Source organism: Hippoglossus stenolepis, chromosome 9, assembly GCF_022539355.2.
Source record: "Hippoglossus stenolepis isolate QCI-W04-F060 chromosome 9, HSTE1.2, whole genome shotgun sequence".
NCBI classification, from domain to species: Eukaryota; Metazoa; Chordata; class Actinopteri; order Pleuronectiformes; family Pleuronectidae; genus Hippoglossus; species Hippoglossus stenolepis.
Window position 1 is genome coordinate 9,313,403 of NC_061491.1, and position 22,886 is coordinate 9,336,288.

At 40.3% G+C, this 22,886-nt stretch overlaps 1 protein-coding gene across 1 annotated transcript in view; it reads right to left on the minus strand.

Moving 5' to 3' along the window:
* LOC118115335 (multivesicular body subunit 12B) overlaps positions 1-20,869 on the minus strand; it is a 37,459-nt gene extending 16,590 nt beyond the window's left edge. Inside the window, exons 1-7 of the mRNA XM_035166424.2 lie at positions 20,785-20,869; positions 18,669-18,770; positions 12,445-12,540; positions 8,315-8,405; positions 7,151-7,280; positions 6,875-6,991; positions 669-727 (exon numbers count right to left, since the gene is read on the minus strand). Coding sequence (XP_035022315.1) covers positions 669-727; positions 6,875-6,991; positions 7,151-7,280; positions 8,315-8,405; positions 12,445-12,540; positions 18,669-18,761 — 586 coding nt within the window. The 5' untranslated portion in view covers positions 18,762-18,770; positions 20,785-20,869. The remainder of the gene's footprint in view (positions 1-668; positions 728-6,874; positions 6,992-7,150; positions 7,281-8,314; positions 8,406-12,444; positions 12,541-18,668; positions 18,771-20,784) is intronic.
* Positions 20,870-22,886: the final 2,017 nt, after the last annotated feature.

Sequence of the window (22,886 nt, forward strand, 5' to 3'; positions counted from 1 at the left end):
TGGGTGTAAAGTGGCCATAGCCTGGGCGTGCCTCTCTCTACTGGAGCAGCAGGAGGAATCCTCACCACATGGTGTCTCTCTCCAGCTGGATAAAAACCTGCCTGCCTTGTTCACCTCGTGTGAATCACACGCTCTTTTAAGGCTGGAGCGTCTCAGCCGGCTCCGACTCTGTGGCTCTGAGGCTGTCATAGCTGAGCTCCGCTTCCTAACGAATTAGCCCCTTTTCGGTTTTAGTCATGGGGCATTGTGCAGTAGTTGACTTTGTCCTTGACAAAGAGAAGAGCATTCGTCCAGTGCATGCACGGTACACATGTAAGTATGGCATGTGATGGATGGTCTTTGACAGCTGTTAAATGTTCTCTTGAGTGTAAAGCGGAGCTCCTCTGGGAAGGCACGTTGGCTCAGATAAGCAAAGCTCTGCGCAGTATCCATCAGTGAGGAGATGTAGACGTAGAGCGTTTGTAGATCAAGTAGCAGAGAAGCTTCTTTTATGTACAGGTGGAGACGAGACTGTTTGTAGATGCAACATTGGAAGCACGAGTATTTAACTCTTTCTCCAAAATCACAGCTTCAGTAAGATCTTAGTTTAACAATGTAATGTATGTTGGATTCCGCTGATCGTCTCCTGTGACTTTCATGAATGCATTTAAAGTGTGAGACCTCTTTACCTGTCTTGGTGTTGCTCCCACTGCTCTGCTGCTCACAGTCTGGCCTTCTCGTGGTTCTACTGCAGAAAAAAAACAAACATGTTCAGTCAACTGATTCATACAATTGTGTTGACAATCGTTATAAAAACACCCAATATGCATGAAAATGTTGTATTTAAGAAGAACACTTTCAGTTTATTCCAAGAGAAGTGCTTCCGACATTAAAATTTAAGCATGGCACCCTCCCCTACACAAAGGAATTCAGATCTGTCTACAGGCAAAGCAGAGCACTGAAATACCCGGCTGAATGTGAAGAGGAGAAATATGGTAAAAGTTAAACCGTGCCTCAGCCTGTGCCCAGGGGCTCGAACAGACCTTTAACAGGAGGTTTGGAGCAGGATCTTGTTAATTCTGGAGGAACTGAGAGATTCCATTATTCAAGGGAAGTCTTTTTTTTTTTTTTTCTACCATTCATGGCCTTGTATTACAGAAAACAGCAGAGAATGCACTTTGTGGGGAGTTGAAGTTAACAAACCATATAAGATTGAAATCCTCATCAATCAAGCTATCATGAATTACACCCTGTGACTCACCCCTACGGATCGATAAATCCACAGCAAGCAGGAAAAAAAAAAATTCACAGCTTCGAGAGGGCTGCATAACATGACATGCTCTGAAGGGAAAATGAGCTCTGAGACGGCATTATAAAACAAATGATCTCATAACGATAATGCAAAGCAGTTGGCGATATAAAAAAAAAAAGTGTACTGCTTTGGTTAGAGGATACACAGGCAGGCAGTAAGAGCCTGTTGTAAAAGAAAGAGAACACGGCAGACAAGGATAGGATGGAGAATGCAGGGAAAGCTACTGAATTATAAGACGAGGCAAATTTTGGAAATGAGCAGGTGTGAAGCTGCAAATAATAAAGTGTGTATCATGTTATGTATTTGGTCTGTGCATGGATAACATAATCAATCTTTGGGGAGGTTGTGTAAAATCTAATTTTTTTAATTTAAGACAGATCATATATCCTGAGGGGTGCCTGCACGTGAGTTGTGGCTTTCAAAGCCTTATCTCTCGCTGTGAGATAAATAAATGCAATAATTTCCATCAAGAGCAATAAAACAAGACTTCTGACGGGCCGTGGTATTTATGAGCTGAAGCCTGCAACTCAGATTTATTTGCAATGAAAGGGTCGACTTTTCTCCTCCTCATTTACATCAGCATTTGGCCATGTTAAATCCAGGCCAATGGTGAATTTTTAAAAGGTTGGCATCAATCTTGCGGGGACCGATTGCCATATTCGACGCAGACTTCTTTTACCTCGCGAAAGGTTGATTTCCACCGCAGAGGAAGAAAAGGTACACATCTTTCAAAGCAACAAGGCAGATAACACGGAGGGAAACGGTTTAAATGTCTTTTAGGGAATGACGAGAGGGCCCATAGAGATGACGAGAGGGCCGATCGTCACAGTGTGCTTGTGTTGTTAAATTAGTGCTCCCGAGAAACAACAAAAAGAACAAGAGAGGAAAAGGTATTAAGTCAGGCTCTTTATCTATTTATTTATCAGAAAGAGTGAAAGTGGTACTTAAGATCCCAAAGACTCGGCGTGGATCCAGGGAAATGTGCTCAAGAAACGCTTTTTCCACTGGCCACCTCCGGGGTTGTTTTTCCCATCTGTCTCAAACACAAAACTGTCTTAATCCAAACTGGTGATTTCTAAATACAATTTTAGGTGCATGGGAGAGGGTAACATATGGCAAATCAATTAGAAAACTAATTCTCAAAACAAAAACATGGCAAATGCATTTGCTAATCAACAGCAGTGTTGGGGCTCACATTATGTTGGCCACTGGAGTTTTGACAACAATTAATCCTCATTTCAGGCAGGGAGAGCCATATTGACACATAATCCTAATTTGAATATTCAATTATAGTGTAGTTCCTCATCAAATTATAGTAAAACTGGGAACACGGCCTGAGCGATTTACGTAATTACGACGCAGACCAAGAGTCTTATGTTCCCTTGAAATCTGCTGGAGTTAAAATCATATTAGTGCCGTAAAGCAAAGCACAACACTAAGGATTACATGACAACATGAATTACACTTCTACTGACTTTTTCTCTCCAATGCATGGTGTTCTTTATGTTGTTCCATGGGGAATAAAGAAAAGAGAAGGAAGAAGAGAAAAGTGTGAGAGACAGTGGGGACAGACGTGTGGTAGTCAGTGGAGAGGTAAGATGAGGATGAGAGTAATATCACTGAAGAGCCAGAGCTGCGATACAGAGAGCTGGGAGCGCTTGTTTTGACACACATCCAGCCTTTCCCGTGACAACATCTCCACACCTTCCTCTGTGTGCCGGCAGTGCTGCTTTGTGGAAGCTGCTTTCTCACCCATCATTATCCTCCTTTAAGTCTGGTGTCAGGTGCTGAAAAGAGGATCTCTCTGAATTTGGTGGCAAATCAGCGAACAGCCTGAGCCCATCAGATCTCAGCTGATCATTCGATCATCCCTGGCACCTGCGCCACGTCCCCGCGCTTGTTCTTCTCTACTTTTTTGTAACTTTCCTGAACACAACAGAGTAATGAGTGAGATTGAGCTGGGAATGATGATTGTTCTTCAACACCCCAGATGGGAGATTTTCAGGGCGACACACTTGACAGTCACAGTCTCTGTCTCTCGCTACTGGTATGCAGTGGGAAGTCTTGGTTAACCAGCGTGCAATGAAAGCTGATACAGTACTCCTGCAGAGCCGCAGCAATGCGTGGCGTGTCACAGGTAGACGACAGAGCAATCCAAAGCGTATTGATATGCGCGCCAGTTGTGACACTGATGACTCTCTAGGCTTCACGTGTTGAAGAAAAAGCCAGCTATGCAATGGAGGAAAAAAAAGATGCTTGGCCTTGACATTTTTATCGCTGTGCAGTTTGATTTAAAAAGTGTCCGTGTGTACAATAGCCTATTATTCTAAGAGAAATGTCAAAAACCTTGATTCTGAGTGAAGCCAAAGAAATTGCAATATTAGGACAAGAATAATTTATGCTAGCAGTCACTGTAGAGGTCAGATATCAGCCTCAGCAATGACAGTTTTATCAGGAGAACAAATGGCAACGTTGGCCGGCGGAGGAAAGGAGGGGGATACTTTACTGGACACATTAAAAGGCTGACCGGATGGTGCAGGTTTTTCACATTATAAAGTCAGGGAGTGGCTGATACGGTCTGTCCTGACAGATAACAAGCCAAAGTGGTTGACATCAAGCTGCAGCTATGAATCAAAACACAACACCGTTGCTGGTTGAAACGCTCGAGACGAACTTGATAAAGACACATTAAAACACACAAGGTTCAAATGAATTTGCAAGGCGGGCTGCTTGACAGGGCCCCACCCTCACGGTTTTAGTGGCTCCGTATGGTGCAACAGCCTGGGCCAATAAGAAATAACTATTTTAGGTTTAGTGTTTATCCTTGATCTTACTTTACGAACTCGTAAGATTCCTTTTTTACAGGGTTTCTGCAGTTTTCCCCAAGTTACATTTAAGACTTCTAAATACCACACAGACTGGGTTTTAATACCCGATTCACAATCACACCAATAACAGCATCAACATACGACATAAAACAAGTGTGATTGGAACAACATGACCTGGAATTCTTTATTATTATGTCACTTCCCGGCTAAATATAACTATAAATCCTCTACCATATAAATACATTTGCTAGCATGGCTTTGGATGCACAGATTAACCAATTAAAATGATTAATTGATCTTGTAGGAATTCCCAACCAATTTGAGGAAAAAATAATATTTTAAACATTCAATAAATATGTTCAGTGTTTTAAAAAGCAAAACTGAATTGCTGGTTTTCGTTTCTGAAACGTGAGGATTTGCTGATTTCTTTGTTTCACTGTATATGTATGTATATATATGGGAAAATTGAGAAATTGACCAGAAAAAAATCAATTTGAAGACATCATATTAGGCTGTGCGAAGTTTTCATGGTCAGTTTTTACAACTTTTTAATATTTAAAATACTCAACAAATAAACAATTAAGAAAATTGACAGATTAGTCAATAATAAGTCAATAATAATAATAATAAGTCAAAAATCAACTGCCTATTATTAGGAAGGGCAAGTCAATTTTATTTAAAAAGCACCTTTCATACACAAAGGTAGATTTGAGGTGCTGATTATTCTATGAGATTAGATTGTAGGACAATGGTCCGCCGAGCTACTATCACAAAAAACACAAAGACTTCCTTAAAGACTGATGAAGAGCCTAATATGTGCATAATGACACTTACAGTTTGAAGGTGTTTAACATCTCCTGACAAAGATACAAACATGTTATGACCAACATTACTGCTTGCAGCTAGTAAGAGAAAGTATTACTTTCGTAAATTCAATTCCAAACTTAAAAAACATACCCAGGAGTTGAATTCAGAACTTTTTTTTAAAGATTTCTACACTTTCAGGTACTCTGCTTTCAGCTGACAATAACAGCACAAAAACAATTCAAATACAACACCTTAGCCTTGATGCAATAACTGTGTGCATCCCATAATGATGCAACACCCTGCAGTTACTGTGTGCTGCAGCTCTGTGCTGCCGAAAAACCTGATTTGCAGTTTACATTTGTACACAACTCTAACAAGCTCTCGCTGCCTGAGGCAACGAAACATTTGAGAGGGATCACTGAAGCTTTCAAAATTATAAGGGTCATTAAAAATTTACACATTATTGACTGTATTTAAAACATCTTTTCCACTGACTGTAAAGAGCACTTAAATTTAAGAGGTGCTATTCTCCAAAGGCCATAAAGTTGTTATAGATAGCCCGAAGGAGGCATGGAGGAGAGAATTTTCTCCTGCTGAATATGAATAAAGTATAGTGGGGTGATACTACACAGACAGTTACACTGTGGTACTGTACTTACATAGGCAATCAGTGAGATCGAGGAGCTGTTTATAAATCACTGTGTCGGACCATCTAATCTGTGACTTCAAAATAACTACAGAAATAATTATGGCTGCATGTATGGCTGTCTGAGGAGCATGTAACTACACAGAAAGGATGGCAGATAAACAGTCAAAGAACTGCCACTGTGGAAATTGCCCACAGTGCCGTCCTTATGTGTCAGTGCATTATGGATGGAAATACTCTAAAAGGAAGACTCTCCGACTGTGGGATGAATTTTAATGTTAATACAAAAACAGCAGCCTGTGATCTCAGCAGGCATCAGGAGGGGGTGTGAGTGGCTTCGAGGTGCAATTTATTCCAACCTCTGAGCCTCACCAACTTGAAAGTGGGTTTCAAAGGAACGGAGGATTACCGGTAACATGTGGGCCCAGACTCTCGCCATCACTTCAGCACATCAAAGATTATTGACTTCCAAAATATGGACAATTCATAAATGTCGGCCCATTTCTACTGTTCTCATTCTGCTGCGTGGCCATGTGAACAGAAGCTCGGTTTTGAATACGCCTGCTGGCATCCACTGCTCTGGCCTGTTGTGGCTTTTAAGTGGCTTTTACTCAGCCCAGCACAGGATGGCAGATCATAGCACTTCAAGCTGGCAAAGCTACAGGCACCCCGTGCCAAGCTTCCCTCGCCTCAGCACCGCTACACCGAAGGAGTCTCAATTGTTTATTTACAATTTGCTGTGGAAATCCCCAAGTTCTTCATTGCAATAAATAATTGAGCTGTTTGATCTGGACACAGTACAAAGGGTTGCTCCATTCACACTGAGGCCTGAGGCGGAGGAAGGCTGAGCAGCATGAGCAGAGGAGGGGGACACACACACTCCAGCATGGCGGAGATCTTGGAGCTCTCCTCCCTTCCTCTGCAGCTGTCGCTCCCTCTCCGGGCTACATCTCCTCCTCTTTGTCTGCACATAACAACACTCCTGTCAACACAGTCAGAGGAGCGACCTGCGTCTGCCTCCTGGGATACTCCACAAATAGCAGGAGTTTAGCCCTCATTGAACTCATGTTCTTGTTCAGGGGATCCTGTCTAGTTAGCCTGTCTCTCCGGTTCACCCTCGCTACCTCGTTGTCCAGCCACAACCTTTACGGCAGATTGCCCGGGAGTGATCAATTGCTTGTGTCTTCATTGTCGTACATACGGTACAGAAGCGTAACAACAGCTCGAGAGTGAAATACAAAGGAAAGCAAGAGGAAAGCTGAACTTCAAGAGCTGGTGCTGAATACTGTAATATGACATTACCTTTCTGTGTTGGTTTCTGTTGGGATGTCCGTGTCAGCTGGGATGGACGTTTTCTGACACAACTGATGCTGAGGAACCGCTCTGATTTGATACCACATTCCCATATTGTTGATCTCACTATGTAAAAATGAATAGGAGACACACAAAGAGTGTTTCATAGTTTTGAAAGGGCTCGGTTAGTAATCTAAAGACACTTTATAATGTACAATACACTAAGTGAATGATAGAAGAAAAAAACATCATGATTGAATTCATTTCTGGTGCCAAACAGCTCACCCTATACAGGTGTAGTTAACAAGATGGTGCTTGGACTTCGCAATGATCTGGATGTCATATACAGCCGTCTCAGCAGACGCACGAGGGCTGAGTTTCACACAGAGCCTCCTCTTCCTCGTGGCAGTTTCCTCTGATGAGTCAGGTACAGACAAGGGTGTCAGACAGGAAAACATGGTCGCATATTCAGGCCTGTCTTCTCTTGGTTTCAGGCTAAAAAATATATAAATATATCTAAAGACATTTTGAACCTGTAGGAGAAATATGTATTCATAAATCCTGCTTATTCTTTGCTATTTAGTGTTTACCAGTCTCAGAATAAGAGATGAGCTAATATCAGTTTCCGGGCGACCTGCTATGCTCAAAGGGAAATGACTGGACAGCGGAAAGTCACAAAAATCCACATGCGTTATTATCATTTTTATCATTTTAGGAGGCAAAATGACAGAAGCAAGTGAATCCTCCATCAGCTTTAGTGCACAACAGGGATTTAAAGTGGATATTCTGGATAGAAACTCATACATAATGCCACATGTATACATTAAACATGGATTCAGACGAAGTAATAAAACATTAAATTACAACATAGCCAAACAAAACATAATCTCTTTTCTTCGTTCTGGCAAAAAAAAACAAAAAAAACATTGCCATGGCTCCCTATATTGCATCTGTGCCTCGCTCATTTATTTCCCCAGCAACACTAGAAAGTGCAGTGTAAATGCAATGATAATAAAAATAATAAACAAGCTGTCCTCACTCCCCACACCAAAATATTATTACATTTCCGAGGCATGGATAGTGAGGGGGAAATACATAGCACTCAAAAAGCACTAAAGCATTGGGGAATGCATTTCATTAATATTAGATAACCCCCATCCACTCGTCCTCTCCCCAAATAAATACATAAATAAATAAGCCTCTCATAAAGAAAAGCACAGCTCCAGCTGAGATAAACAATGACTCATGATTCTCTTCTCTTGTACCTCCAGGGCAAAATGTTTATTTTATTCCCACAGTCTGCCATAAATTAAGCTAACCTGCACCCATAAAACATTCACTATCTCAAGCAAAGCTGCCCCTGAGGACCTCCTCGTGAGCTGGTCGGAGAGTGAAAAAACAAGCAGAGGAGGGGAGCGAGCCTGTGGTTGGTATTGACTGTTTACTTACTCGTATCCATTGTTTCTAGCACAGGTGTGAAGCCCTCTGGCAACACCTCCTTAATGTCAGTCAGCTTCACGTCCGCAACGACGTCAGGCCCCTGAAAGACAGAGCACGGGCAGGAAAATTAAAGTCTTGTATGCAAATTCAACTTTTAAAAAGGACAGAGTGCACGAACAGAAAAAGGTTCATCATTTTTTTCGGAGGGCTCAGAAAAGAAAATGTAGAGATAATAGAGCCGATGATTTACTAAAAGCTCAGGAAGTCTCTAAAGAGAAGGGTTGACAAAATAGCTGAAGTAATTACTCTCTAATAGCCTTTTTTTGCAATGAGAGAATGCATCTGTGAACTTGTAATCACTCTCAACCTTTTGGCGAGAAGCTGTGGGATGATGGGAGACAGAGCAGGGAGTCTGATCAACAGAATGGGACTGGTTAAAAACAATCAGGGACTGTGTAGTTGACATTTTCAAGCATGACTCTTCCCTGCCTCCCATTACATTTTCATTTTTTGCCATAATAAATTGCAATAATACACAGCGGCAGTATAGAGTGGGGCGAACCAGGCGTGACGTGATGCGTCCGAAAAGGCTGGATTCCACTGCTACTGTTGCCCGATAGTCATTACCATTAGAGACATTTTTTATTCATGGTTTTTATACTGACTTAAGGAGGAATATGGATGAATGTTATTACTATGCATGGAACCTTGTTTTTTTAGTGGTTTCCCCTTTTTACTGGAGAGATTTCTTCCGTCAGGGCTTGACAAAAGGGGCTATCTACCTCCAACCTAGAGTATGATAAATCACAAACTATTTACTTCCCCCCCACATAATTCAGGGGCTAATTTTACAGAATCTGTTTTTGTCATAGACAATTACAGTGGGGGCTCCAATGACTGGCAGACAAAATATCCTTTGTTGATGGCTCTGTCATGTTTTATTTGTGTCAAAGCCTTTAAAACAATGTGGACACATATTTTAAGATAATATACAGGAACTAGGGGAAGGCTATTTGTATGCTAGATACTAAACAGAGGAGCAGATTGAGCTCGGGCATGAGGCAGCCGCTACCAAGTTGCCCGGCTTCTCGAGGACACATAGCAAAAAATGAAAGACTTGATTAAGTCCTGAAATTGAGCTGATGCAAAATAATAACAAAAATGCAGCTTTTGTTTACGATGCTGTCTGCATTATCTGCCTGCAACCCAGGGAAACAAATGAATAGACAGCCAATAGTAAGCTGTATGAGCTGAGGTTAGACAGGCTGATCACCCAGCAGGTGTATTTATGGCCACAGAGCTGCTGACAGCCACACAACAACACATCAGCTGCAGGCTGCAGAGGAGACAACAATGACTGGTGTTATACTGATAATTCAAAGGTGTTATGATACCCTGCTGTTCAAAACATTACAATATCCCATTTACTACTAGGGATGGACAAAATGGCGAAATATTATATCAAGATATATATCTTAATTTAACAAAAGATTTTCGTATCTGTTGATAGTTATTATCAGGATTAAAGTCACGTTATTATTTCAGTTTAAAGACAGATTGTTGCTCCTGAGTGAAGGCTGTGGTTTGAAACTCTTATTTATAAGCAGAGAATGACAAACACTTGATAAACAGCAAAACATGATACAATTCTTAAACAATTATCTGTTAATATCTGTTAAACCTCATCACAATGTAAAAGCACTATATTGATATATATATTGGAATTTTGTTATGTTGCAATTCATGACAATTATATTGCAATAATCATTGATATGATTTTATTACCGAGCTCTAGTTAGTACTTTACTGGAATTTTGACAATCAAGCTGTTTAATAAGCGCTATAATTCCAATGAGTTTCATCAATTTGCGACACCAGGGATGAGTACATAATGTGCAACTATTTTTAGATTTCATAGTGACAAAACAATGGCTGAAACACATGTGCTCTTGTCGACCATCAATGGATTGTGGACAAATCAGAGACACGTAGGGTTGCAAAGGGGCGGAAAAATTTCCGGTAAATTTTCGGAAACTTTCCGGAAACTTTCCATGGGAAGTTAAGCTCGGGAATTTTGAAAAAATTTTTTTACCGCAAATTAAACGCTGAGCAATAAAAACATAATTCAAAACTCTATTTTAAAGATGTATGGAATGCAGCACACGCTGCACGTTGAATTTCAACCCTGCACTGTGCATTCTTCCATCACATGCACAGATAATTCCCAGCATCCTGCACACTACAGCAGGGCTATTGAGGCCACACTACTGCATTAGCCCAAGGACTGGTCAGGTAAGTTTTGATGATATTACTGGGGAAAATATATTAGCATGCTGATTGAGGATTGTTCATCTAGCCTATTTCTATTCATTTATCCATCAATTGTAAAATATTTTTACAGACGATTCCAATTGTTTAGCTAACTATTTATATCTCTGGCATTGCATTAGTGTTTTTTACAAGCTTTTTTCTCATCTTATTATACAGAACAATGCCACGTGCACTATCTCATGTGTGGAGACATTTCACCCCAGCCAATGTAGAAGGAAAGGCTGTGTACATTTGCAAATACTGTGCAAAGACCTATGTTAAGAATGCCACAAAGATGCAGAAGCATATAGTCAAGTGCCCAAAGTTTCCTCAGGGCTCAAATCAGCTTATGACAAAACAAAATGTTTATATTTATGTCTGTATATGACAAGGTAAATAAAGTCAGTATAAATTACCCACACAATTTCCAGTTTATTCCCGTTAATTCCCGTTAATTCCCGTATATTCCCATGGAAAGTTTCCAACTTTGAATATTCCCGGAATTTTGCAACCCTAGAGACAAGACATGAAACATGTCAAGCCCACGGACACCACAAACCTCTTCTGTAAAACTTGAAACCAATGCAGATTCAGCACGTGCAGGAATTTAAACAGCGATGGGTTAGTGAAATCGTTAGTCCTGTTAGATAACATAATTATGCCCATGCACTTATAAGTATATGAGTTTGATGAAGTAAGGGCACTAATAACTGTTGATCTGGCTTGATATTTTTAGCTAACTACGCAATATAGCAGACAAGTAAAATAAATATAAAAATGCTATATTCACCCTCGTAATGTTAACTTAACCATAATTTGCTCAGGCATTCACTAGTAAACAAAACGACAACATTATATGATATATATGAACAATTTGTACTCAATCAGTACCAGCAATGTCAATCGTTTTTGTCAATAATTATTTCTATTACTACAAAATGCCCCAAGACCACAGACTTTTCAAAATAAAAAGGGGTGTGTTGAGTCTTGTTAAACACTGTTCATAAGTGATATTCAAATGCAAATCTAAACTAACTTATTAAAGAAATCATATAAACTCAAGTATTAGGGACATAAGAATACTGCATGCAAATGCTTTAATAACAGTCTGATCTTGATCTAATTATTTTCAATAATCCAATGATTAATGTTATCAATTTAACTACTTCAGCAAAGAATTGTGCTCTACTGAGCGTCTTTTCTATTTGGTCAAATTAGGGTAAGATTAGATTAAAAATTGACAATAATAAGAATGGGGTTGTGATATTGTTTCAGTAGCAATGTCGAGATATTTATGTATTCTATAAAAGTTTTGGTATCATAACGAGACTGAGCAAGAACAACTCTGCTGTGGCTGTGAATGTTTCTCAGAATCCTTTTGGGTCATTTATAAAGTTCTACCAGAGTACTTTCTGACATAAATAGCATTATTTTCATATTCATAGGTACATGTACATCAGCTTTCTCGAATCACTGTTTTTCTCTTCAGAGACACTGTTGATTGAATGAATTGGAATACTTAGAACACAGCTCATTGTTATTTCATGAATAAACATAGATTATATCCTCAGAAGGACAACTGCAACATGAAAATATCGCACCGGGGTATTATTCATCTAGAATATGCATGCAAATCCATTATATGTAAGAGTTCAAAACTGCGCTGCCAACGATGGCCTTTCTAAATGGGACTTTTACTGATCAAAGTGCAAAGTGCATAAAGATATTCTGAAAGCTGAGATAATAACTGCTGGAAGACAGAAATAAAAAGTGCTGTAGACGATGTGCAGGATGCATAGGGAAAGGGAGAAGTTTACATTCGCACTTACAGGTTTCCTGGTGAAACAGAGGTAGCGATTGACCTTGGATTTGAATAAGGCGTCCTTCCACAGGTCGGCGTCAGAGCCATCTGTTGTTTGTGCAACCTACGTGGAAAAAAGAGGGAGGAAAAAAAACAAGGAGTGAAAAAAACATGCAGGAGGTGGGATAAAGTTAATGTATGTATGCCACAAGCGTGTTGCTCTTGCCTCTTCCCTTGCATACTAGCCTTAATTAACGCTTGCCTACACTAGCGCTCCATCTCATTAGTGCTCTGTGTGGGTAAAGGAGTCTTAGCCTCCAAAAACGTGGCTAAAAATATCATCCCTTGGGAGCAGGCTGATTAAAGATGCCCTGACAAGGATCTGCCCTAATAAGGAAACCAAACTTCAGTGTGCTTCTATGGAAAAGCAGGGATTATATTTGCGGTAAATGTGGAATGTGTATTTGTAAAAGACCTACCATTGTATCCCAAGACACAGGTAAACTGACAACACTGCGCTGGCACCTTGAATATGTTTACTGCTATACCCAGTGTGTATTCATTCTATCATTTAATGAGACAACTTCTCTAAGAATGAATTACTGAGGATTTAAACCAATTCCACGTGGATGGCCAAATAAGTCTAAATTCAGAGATGTACGCTGCTTGTCCTTGTACAATAAGCCCATTCGTGGTTGTAAATGATCAGTGGAGTCAGTAAAAAAAATAGATAGCATCATATTGACAGCATGTGGGCACCACAAGTCAAGCTCAAGGTCCTAAACTACATTGCTATGTAAATGCAGTTGTGGAGGGCAGAACGATAAAGCAAAATATAACCCACATACTGCATCACCAACACTCTTCCATCGCTGGAGCAAATACGGTTGGCTGAAACGTCATGTTCCATTGGCTATCATGTGAGAATCACCTAAATAACTGCCAGAGTTATTTTCTAAAGGGATCCTTTACAAAGAAGAGTCAATCTAATGAGGTTCATTCAAATGAAGAAGTCATAGATCTCTGCACCCACCCACACACATTACCCCTTGACAATAATGATGAATGACCCTGGTGACTGGTGGGGGAAACATGGCATGGGGAGATTCATGCAAAACCACCACTGACTAGATGAGATGAGAGCAGAGACTAGAGTGGGGAACAGAGATAGATAGTGGGATGAGAGAGAGAGAGAGAGAGAGAGAGAGAGAGAGAGAGAGAGAGAGAGAGAGAGAGAGAGAGCAGAAGATGAGCAGAGAGAGGGATTGTGGGGCGTCTCCAACAGCAGTTCCATGAAAGGTCCCAGAAGGAGCCTATACATCACCAGCCTCCCTCTTCTTTACAAGACAACCCGTCTTGGCCACTTTTTCCAGGTCAGTAGCCAGCGCATCCTGTCAGCGTAAACAAAGGGCTCGCTTTGTGAAACCCAAAGTCAAGCTGAGGAGTAACGAGGGCACGGTCCTCCTAGGAGGCACCTCAGGCATCATCCTGCCACAGCCACCGGCAGCAAGGATGCTACGCAGCTTGAATTTGAAACGCCAACTGCTGAGCCACGGCAGGAAAGGCATGTGTAAAGTTGCGCTGGCTCTTCTCTCACACTTTCAAGCCTGCCACTGTCTGGCTCCATCATTACAGACTTCAAGAGCAACGCCACATGTCTAATAAGAGACGTCATGGCTATGATATTAAAATAAGGCTGTAACATTTGATGTAAAATGCAGTGACAGATTCAACTGCCACTTCCTAAAATTTTACGCTAACAGTGATCTGAAAGCCCACCTATGAAACAAGTCTTAAGGGGGTGCTGCATATTCCTATGAAGCATCTCTGGAGACCGACATCACCAGCAAGTTGCTATGAAGCACTATGAAGCACAGCTGTGAATACAAAGATATAAAAGGCACACCATCAAAAATCTCTCCAGAGTGAAACCAGGTGGAGATGAAAAGTAGAGGAAAAAAATCATCTCTTTACATATACACAGAAAAACTGAACAAAAAAATATATTTTCTCTCAATTGAAAAGAGATGCTGACTTACAGGCACAGTTACTTTGAAACATTCTTTTATTTTCAGTAATAGTTTGACATTTTTGCAAATGTGGTTATTGGCTAACTTGCCGGGATTTAGATAATATAACTCTATTCTATGCATCAAGTAGCCTAAGGAGCAGACATTAGAGCCAGGGGGCGCTTAGTTTAGATTAGTTTAGCTTAAGAGTGGAAGCAGAGGGAGCAGCTTGGCTTTGGTCAAAGTTGAGAGAATACGCCTGCCAGTATCTCATGACCCGTGTTCTGATTCATGGACAGATCCTTTGGTGGCTGCATCTGAAGACCGACTGCGACACAATAGGGTGACTATAGGCTAGGGGTGCGTGCAGAAAGTCCAAATAATGTCCTTTCCTAACCACTATTCCTCGACCCCGATGGAATACGTCATTGGGTCAAGGAAAGATATGAAGGAGAAGCTGTACGGAGTAAAGAAAAGAGAACCACGGTGCAGAGAACTCCACTTGCTGTGTACTCACAAAAAGTATGGTACTCTGTGCTGTATGCAAAGTGCTGAAATGTTGAAATAATGTAATAAGGTGAGGAATATACGTGGAAAAAACCTTCTATAAGTGGAGATAATTATATTTTGTGTGCATTCCACTATTAGAAGTTTGAAATTACCTTTACATTTGTATTTAGGTCTGATGGGGATTTTATGAACTAGGAGTTCAATATGCTTATTGTTTACTGAGACTCCTGACTAGACAGATGTGACAGAGAGGAAATCAGGAGCTCAGACAAATGTGAGGATTTACATCAGTTCTAGATCGTGTCATGAGAATAATGTTAATAATAATGTTCTGTTTTCTATATTTGCATGGGTCTGTCCAGGTGCAACTACGAGGTTGTGTCGCTTTAAATGTTGCTGCCTCAAACAATTGTGGGGCGGCATTTTCTCCTTTCCTTTCATAAAGGATGGTCGGATGTTTCCTATGCTAAAGGAGACATTGAAGCTTCCTCAGCTCTTATTATGGCAGCCGCTGAAATACTTCCGGGTCATTTCACTGAGAAAGGAAGGTTCCTAAACAAATGGACTATTCGAACGCACCCTCACCCTTTACAAAGGCTTCTTCAAACGCAACTGACAAATGTATCCTTTCATTCCCAAGCAATGAAGAATCCAACGGTTGGATGCTTTTCAGGCCACCCTGATCCAGGATTGCACGCTGGTAACAAAGCTAACAAGCTAGCTATGTGGGTGGTTGAGCTGCAGCAAGTGCAGCCGCTCAATGTAGCTAAGTAGGGGCAGGAGAGCAAATAGGAAATCCTCCTCAGACCAAACCATCTCATTTTGGTTCAGCCCTAGCGATCTACTCAAATTGGGGCACAGTTTGAACCTCACTTAATCTCTGTAAGACCAAGATTTTGTCGTTTTAAAAAGGGACTTCCATGCTGCAACTGTTACTTGAAAAAACAAACTCTTCTGTGGATTGTCTCTTCCCACTGTCTCAAAACCACTCAGTCTCACTTTTATATATTTTTTATGAACAAATGAAACAAACATTATACAACAATTGTATATTGTCTGTGTATTTTTGAGTTTTAGACAGAACTCGACTAGTTTTTTTTACCCCTAATTGCATTCTTAATGCTAAGTGCCGTCTGGCCTTAGCTCAAGACTTAGCACACAGACATGAAAATAGTCCGTCCTCTTTTGGCTAGACAACAAATAACCTTGCCAAAATGTCAAGCTACACCTTTAAAGTACAGGTGTTTTAAAGCAGCTATTTGGGATTGTAAACCCAGACATTCCAGCTAATCAAAAGCTTGCACTAGTCGTCTTCAAATAAACTTACATTTCATTAACAAGTTTGTGAGCATAAAATATCAAATGCTGAGGTAAATCTGAAATACACACAAACATCCACTTTGCAACCTGTGCACAGAGACCGAGTGTGCAGGAGTCTACTCGTGGTGTTTGATGTTGGGTGGTTGCTGGTGCTTCAGAAAAGCTCCTGATCCCAGCGGAGCAGTGTTTGATCTGGGCCTGTGCTCTCCTGTGTTGGAACGACTTGCTCAGAGTTCAGAGATGTGAGCGCACCGTACCAGAGAGCAAAAGAGTTAATCAACCCTTTGATCTGCAGTATAAAAAGTACGGTAAGTATGGTAAGCAGCCAATGTTAGGGAGGAATTTGCAAAGAGGTCTTGTACGAAGAGAAAAACAAATCAATACAGCGTTATACTGCATTGGTAAGATGTTGCTGAAGATGGGACAAATGCATTTGAAAGATTCTTCAGAGTCTGAAAGTCCTTGAACTTTATCTTAGAGGATAATTTGAACTTTTCATAGATTTAACATTAACATTTTTTCCTCTTAAGAAAATGTTTCCTATTTTACAAAGGAAAACTAACACAAGTAAACTTTACCAATGAAAATGATTGTATTAAAAGACTATATTAGCTTTAAGCTATTTGTAGTGTAACCCTGTTTCCCATTTGTCTTTGTTCATCATCTGGGTTTCTCTTCCAAGATTTCTAAACAGTGAAAGTCGACATTTCTTAGTTTCAGCAGCAGTTTCTCTCCTACTTGGCTGTGAACAACTCTATCCACTGAAAGTCAGAGGTGAAAATATTGGCACACCCAACAGAAACGAGTGGTGCGCTCTGCCTCACACTGGTGCTGTGCTGTCCACTGTTTTCAACACACCCGGCTCTATCTTCATTATGGTTGGATTTGAGGTTTGCTCAATATAAGGCAAATGTTGGTTTGTACAGTTTACATCTTTTCACACGGTTGCTACAACATTGCTGTGTAAAGAAAGAAGTTAAAAAAAGTACAATGACCAATCGAGTCTGAGTTTATACTATGCCCTTGTGTTTTTTTTGTGGCAGTATAAATTCATAATCTATATCATGACCCACAAGCACAGACTTCGTACATATTCAAAACACGTCCACACACCACATCTCAGATGCTGTGATATTGTTTTTGTCGGCTCAGGATGGCTTTGTTTGCTAGAGTCCTCTATTTGTGCAGCAAAACAGTAACAATATTGGCTTAATTTACTGACAGGTCAAGAGGGCATGCAATAGGTCAATGTGAAAGTGAGTGCCCTCTGCTGGATCACGAGGCAAACTACGTCAGACAGTCTGATGCGCCTCTTGACTGTAGAAACCAAACATGGCATTACAGTTCCAATATGAACCCCTCTGCCCCCCCAAGTTCAAATTAATGTTCGTTTTTCAAATATAAAGTGACAGTTCTATTAGTGACATGAGTAGTGTCCTATATTTATTTATATGTCAACACTTTCTGAATGATGCACCAAGTCTAAACTAATTACAAATTTCCAACTGCTGCTCTACAACCTGTAGATTAACAAAGAACTTTAAAAAATAAACTGAGTAGCTATTATTAGATGAAATCTGTGCCATATTCAGATTTTAGCCCCCCCAGAACATCCACAGTATTTGCATATCAGCTGAAATGTAAGGGCGCACTGAAGCAGCAGAGGAGGAAGTCTGATGGGGTTTCTGTGTTTGTCACTGCTGCGTGGTGTGTACACAGTTTCCCTGCCAGTGGCTCCATTCTAATGCCAACCCACCATCATCTGCCAGAGATTAGAACAAGCTGGGTGTGCAGGGTGGAGCAGGAAGAGATAAAAACTGGGGGGAAGCGAGAGGGTTGGGAGGCAACGGGTGAAAGCAAGAAAGTCTGAATAGGAAGAGGGAGCAGGAGGAAGAGAGATCTGCCCCTAAGCTTGTTCTGTGCTTTGTTAAACTTACTCACACTCCTCGTTTTTTAACCTCTCTAACTCTTTCACAACAAGGGAAGAGCTTATATAAACCTGTCCATCCTGCACTACTTCACATCCTGACACAATCCTATTCACGGTGTAGTTGTACTTGAGCATAAGGGGGGTAAACTTAAATAACTCTGGTGGGCATCAACCCAACATAATTAAACTTTTGCCTCTGGTGTGTCTGTAATACTGGCGGCAACCAGTAACAATGTCAGGAAGGGAATCATCCTAATCATCAAAGTAAACTTAATGAATAAGTCATCTAACAAAAAACACCATGGAAAGCTGCCAACCTCCTGGCTGTGCGTCATTATATACAATCAGTAACAACAATTACACACATAACCGACGCAAGAGATAAGCCTCTAATTGCAACTCTGACTTTTAAATGAGATGGGGGAAAAAAAACACAATACCTTTAAAACATCAAGCCATCAATAGATTAAAATAATTACTCACAACACAGAAGTCATCAGGGGCCTTATTTAGCGAAGTGACAACTCCAACTGCAGAGATGGGATCAGCAGGCAGCTGGTTACTCACATCAGACATGTTGGAAATCTGTTAGAAAAGCAGAAGAGCCTCATCAGACCAATAGGGGTAAAAAAATAAATAAACATACCCGTTATTTGAGTGAAACAGCTCAATGAAAACTCATTGTAAACATGAAAATGCAAACATAAGGAAATGGACCAAATACAGATGGTGAAACTCAGTGGGAGTTGCATCCTTCTGGGTCAATACATGGAGAACGGACAAGGTTTTTCTTGGCTAAAATGACCACATTATTGACTTCTTGATGAGGCTAATTAGGATCTAGAAGAAAAAGTGGCTTCCTAATCAAGGATCAAATGACAAGTGAGACCAGTGACAAAACAGCATTTGGAGACCACCCAGTGACTTCACCAAATCACAAATTAGGCAGAGTGATCACATATTTTCAAGGAAGTCCCAATCAATTGCTGTCTATTCCTGTCTAAGGGAATTTTTGCCTAATGGGCATGCAAGCCTTTTACAGGGTGAGTGGCTTTGCAAAGGTTCCCTTATGCAATGTTATTAGATTAGCTTTAAAGCATTCTTGTACTAACTGACAAAGTTGCTGCATTCAATCTTGATGTTTACGAAATCTATTGCAATTACACTGATGAAATTAGGGGATTTGCTCCAGAAACAGCTGTCTCTTTAACAAATGTTAGATAGCCGTACTTATTCAAATGAAACAGGATAGCAAATTGGCTAATAGGATGAGGGATCTCTTTGTAACATTAATTTGTTCAAAATTAGCCTTGTTTTCCAGCACAACATCAAGGCTTCGAGACTTATCCTGCAAGGGGCGAAGAAAAAGAAATCCAAACTTATTTCTGTCTCCTGAGGAAAACATCGCTGTGTGTTCTCACCCATGGTGAACCAACTGGAATAGTGATTCTGTGAGATCCAACACTAGGTTAATATTGACTGTAGGACACGTAAACATGTAGCATTTAAGGCGTGGCCTCCAATATAAAATTTGAGGTGATAATAATGTTGATTTTAGAGATACAAACATTGGAATTGCCTCTGATGCTACAGAAAGTCGCTGTCTGGCATCATGAGCACGCAAACCTGATTTGCAGGAGTGAAGCATTAGCCGGAGCTAGCTAAAATGTCAGCAGTTTCGCAATAGCTCACACTGGTTAGTCCTGAAAGTAAAACTGCGATCTTTACCGTATGCAAGTCTTCAGTTTGGGTAGCACTATATATTCATTCTGAGATTTATATAGTATGAAGTTGTCGTTGCACTGTTTGATGCTGAATATACTGTATACATTTTCTGTTTAATGGAAGAAATTGTTGTGTATTTGTGTTCTTTTTCATTTATGACTAGGAAACTAGAAAATAAAAGAAGTCATTCATTTTCTGTATGTATTTTCGATTAAAATGGTTTGGTATTTGTATGATTAACTGTTCCTAAATAAGAGTTAAATAACTATCACAAAACTGATGATTGACTGCTTTAGTTTCCCATTATGCAATAAAACTCATGTAAATTGTTGAGAGGGGGTGAGCAGCAGGTTAACATATCACTGATCCATGACTTTTTATGACATATCACTTTAGCTAGCTTACACCTAGTGTGGCTATGAAACATATAAAACCAGACTCATAACCCTACAGTGACATAATGAGGCATCAGGCAGCTGATTTAGAGCCAAACAACAACCAACATAAACCCACTAACTACCCTGGTTCATTATGGTCTGTGTTACCATAGTTAGCTGCGTGTAGCTAGCTCATCTATTAAGTCCCTCACTCGTTCCTCACACTCTGCTCTAAGTTGTTTTAGCTTCAACTCCTTCCCCTTGTCTGCGTTTGTGCAAACTTTGAGGCGAACTCCCTGAGTGCACCTGACACATGACGTCGTTTCTGAACACGAGGACTCATGACAGCAGTTAATGAATCCTATAGAAACAAAACGCTCTGCGCCATGACACACAGGAGAGACACTGAAAACCACAGTCCTTCACCTGGCGTCTCCTTTTACCTGGTTAAACATTTAGTTTCATTGACCAGTTTAAACGTGTGTGGTTTATTTTACCTGTTTAGACGTGTCTTCCTGCTGAACCCACTCTGGACCAGTCTATTCTCTGGACTTCACCCCCGCCCAGCCACTGGAGGTGAACGCTTCCGGGTATTATGGGTAATTAATAATTAACCAAGCATTCAGATGATCATGATCCTGACTGTGTACATTTATTCGTATGCTTATTATTATTATTATTATTATTATTATTATAATTTTGATTATTTATTAATCTTATTATGAAAACAGAAAACTTCTATTAAAAAACATCTATATAAATAAGTTCCTATTATTATTATTATTATTATTATTATTATTATTATTATTATTATTATTGTTGTTATTTCAGTAGTAGTAGTAATAGTAGTAGTGGTATTAACTGGTGCTGATATCCTTCATATATAGTACCATCTATAAGTTTCATAAGTATTCAATTTATTACTAGAGCTTAAATATGACGGTTACACAACTGTTCCAGTTCTTTCTCCCCCTCCCCCATTTTCCCTCACTTACCCCAACCGGTCGATGCATACAGCCGCCACACATTGAGTCTGCTTCTGTTTGCCAAGTACTTGCTCATTATGGGAACTGTTGGGTTTCTATATGATTTTTAAGGTCTCGACCTTGCTATGTCAAGTGCCTTCAAGTAATGTAAGTTGTGATTTGGCGCTATTACAATAAGGTGAAGCTCATTCACTGCTCACTTTAGTTGTCTTTTAGAATTTCATTATCATTTCTTATATCTATCAGGAGTATTAAATGAATACGCCTATCATAGGACGCTATAGCTGTGTTTAAATTCATTCATAATTCATAATTCTGCATCCTTCGGAGGTTGCTTTTGGGTCACTTTAAATGCAGCCGACAAATGCCTCCACCGGTTGAATCCTTCCCAGCCCAACCTATCCCAGAATTCATTGCGTTTCCATGACAAAAGAGGTGATGGTGCCAGCAAGCAGCGAGACGTCTGTTGATTGAGTATCGCGTATCAACTCAACTGAACAGCTAATGGTACACATTTTAAAAAGCAAAGGGCATTACAACTTTCTCGTCATGTCCAACTTCAGCTCTGTTGCTATGCAACAGCAATAATGGCGAAACAAGCTGGTAACGCTGATTCAGAAATCCTCTGCAGACCATACCATCTCATTTGAGTTTGGCATTGGGCGGTCTTCACGGGCCGGGTAGATGCAGTCCCTGAGACACAGCTAATGAGTGCAGCACAACATCTTAGAAAAGCATTATCAGAAAGGGTCAACATGTCAATTGACTTTGTCTGAGTGAGTCTGCATGGAGCATAAAGGCCCAGGACAACAACGCCACACTGAGTTGTGGGTGTATTTCTTTGCAATAACTTCTGAGAGCCAATTTAACTACGGTAACACAATTAAGGTTGTGCTTCACTAAATGACCGTCATTACATGGATGTAATCTAAGGTCACGCCCTCTGACAGTTGCTTCTCTCAATAATCATCACATGTCATTACTGTAATCAGATAAAAGTAAGATTAAGAGCAATGTATTAGCTTGGCTTCAACATTAGGATACACAGAGCCACTTTGTTGACTGTCCAAAACAGCAACCGGCAGCAGATGCTTTCCAATTAAAATTATTATTTCTAACCCTCATGATACCAATCCAATAACTTATCAAAGACGTGTTGCTCTGTTGTGTGACATGGTGCCACAGGCCAGTAGGGTGTCTTCTCTGGGACCACACACACACACACACACATACACAGTGAGATGTATTTATTGGACTACACAATATGTGATCAGTTTTCCCTTTTTTTAAATGCACGATGCTCATATAATTATAGGGGAGATATTCTGCCACCTCACACGTCCACCAGCTTTCACCGCCTCCGCTCACTGTTGATGTTAACTGAAGATGCAAAATCTTGCCTGTGTTTGGGTTAATTTGACTAATTTTAATTCTCAAAATTCTCAACAGCAAAACATGGCACTGTCTGCTTTTTGCAGCCCTTGTATCTATTCTGGGTTTAGTCGTCTCGTGCGTCAGTATATCTTAACCACCATGGCTGCGTAAAACAGTTAGCTAAGTCTTTATCTTCTTGTTGTTGTGATGCTGGATTATGATAATCTATTGCAAAACTA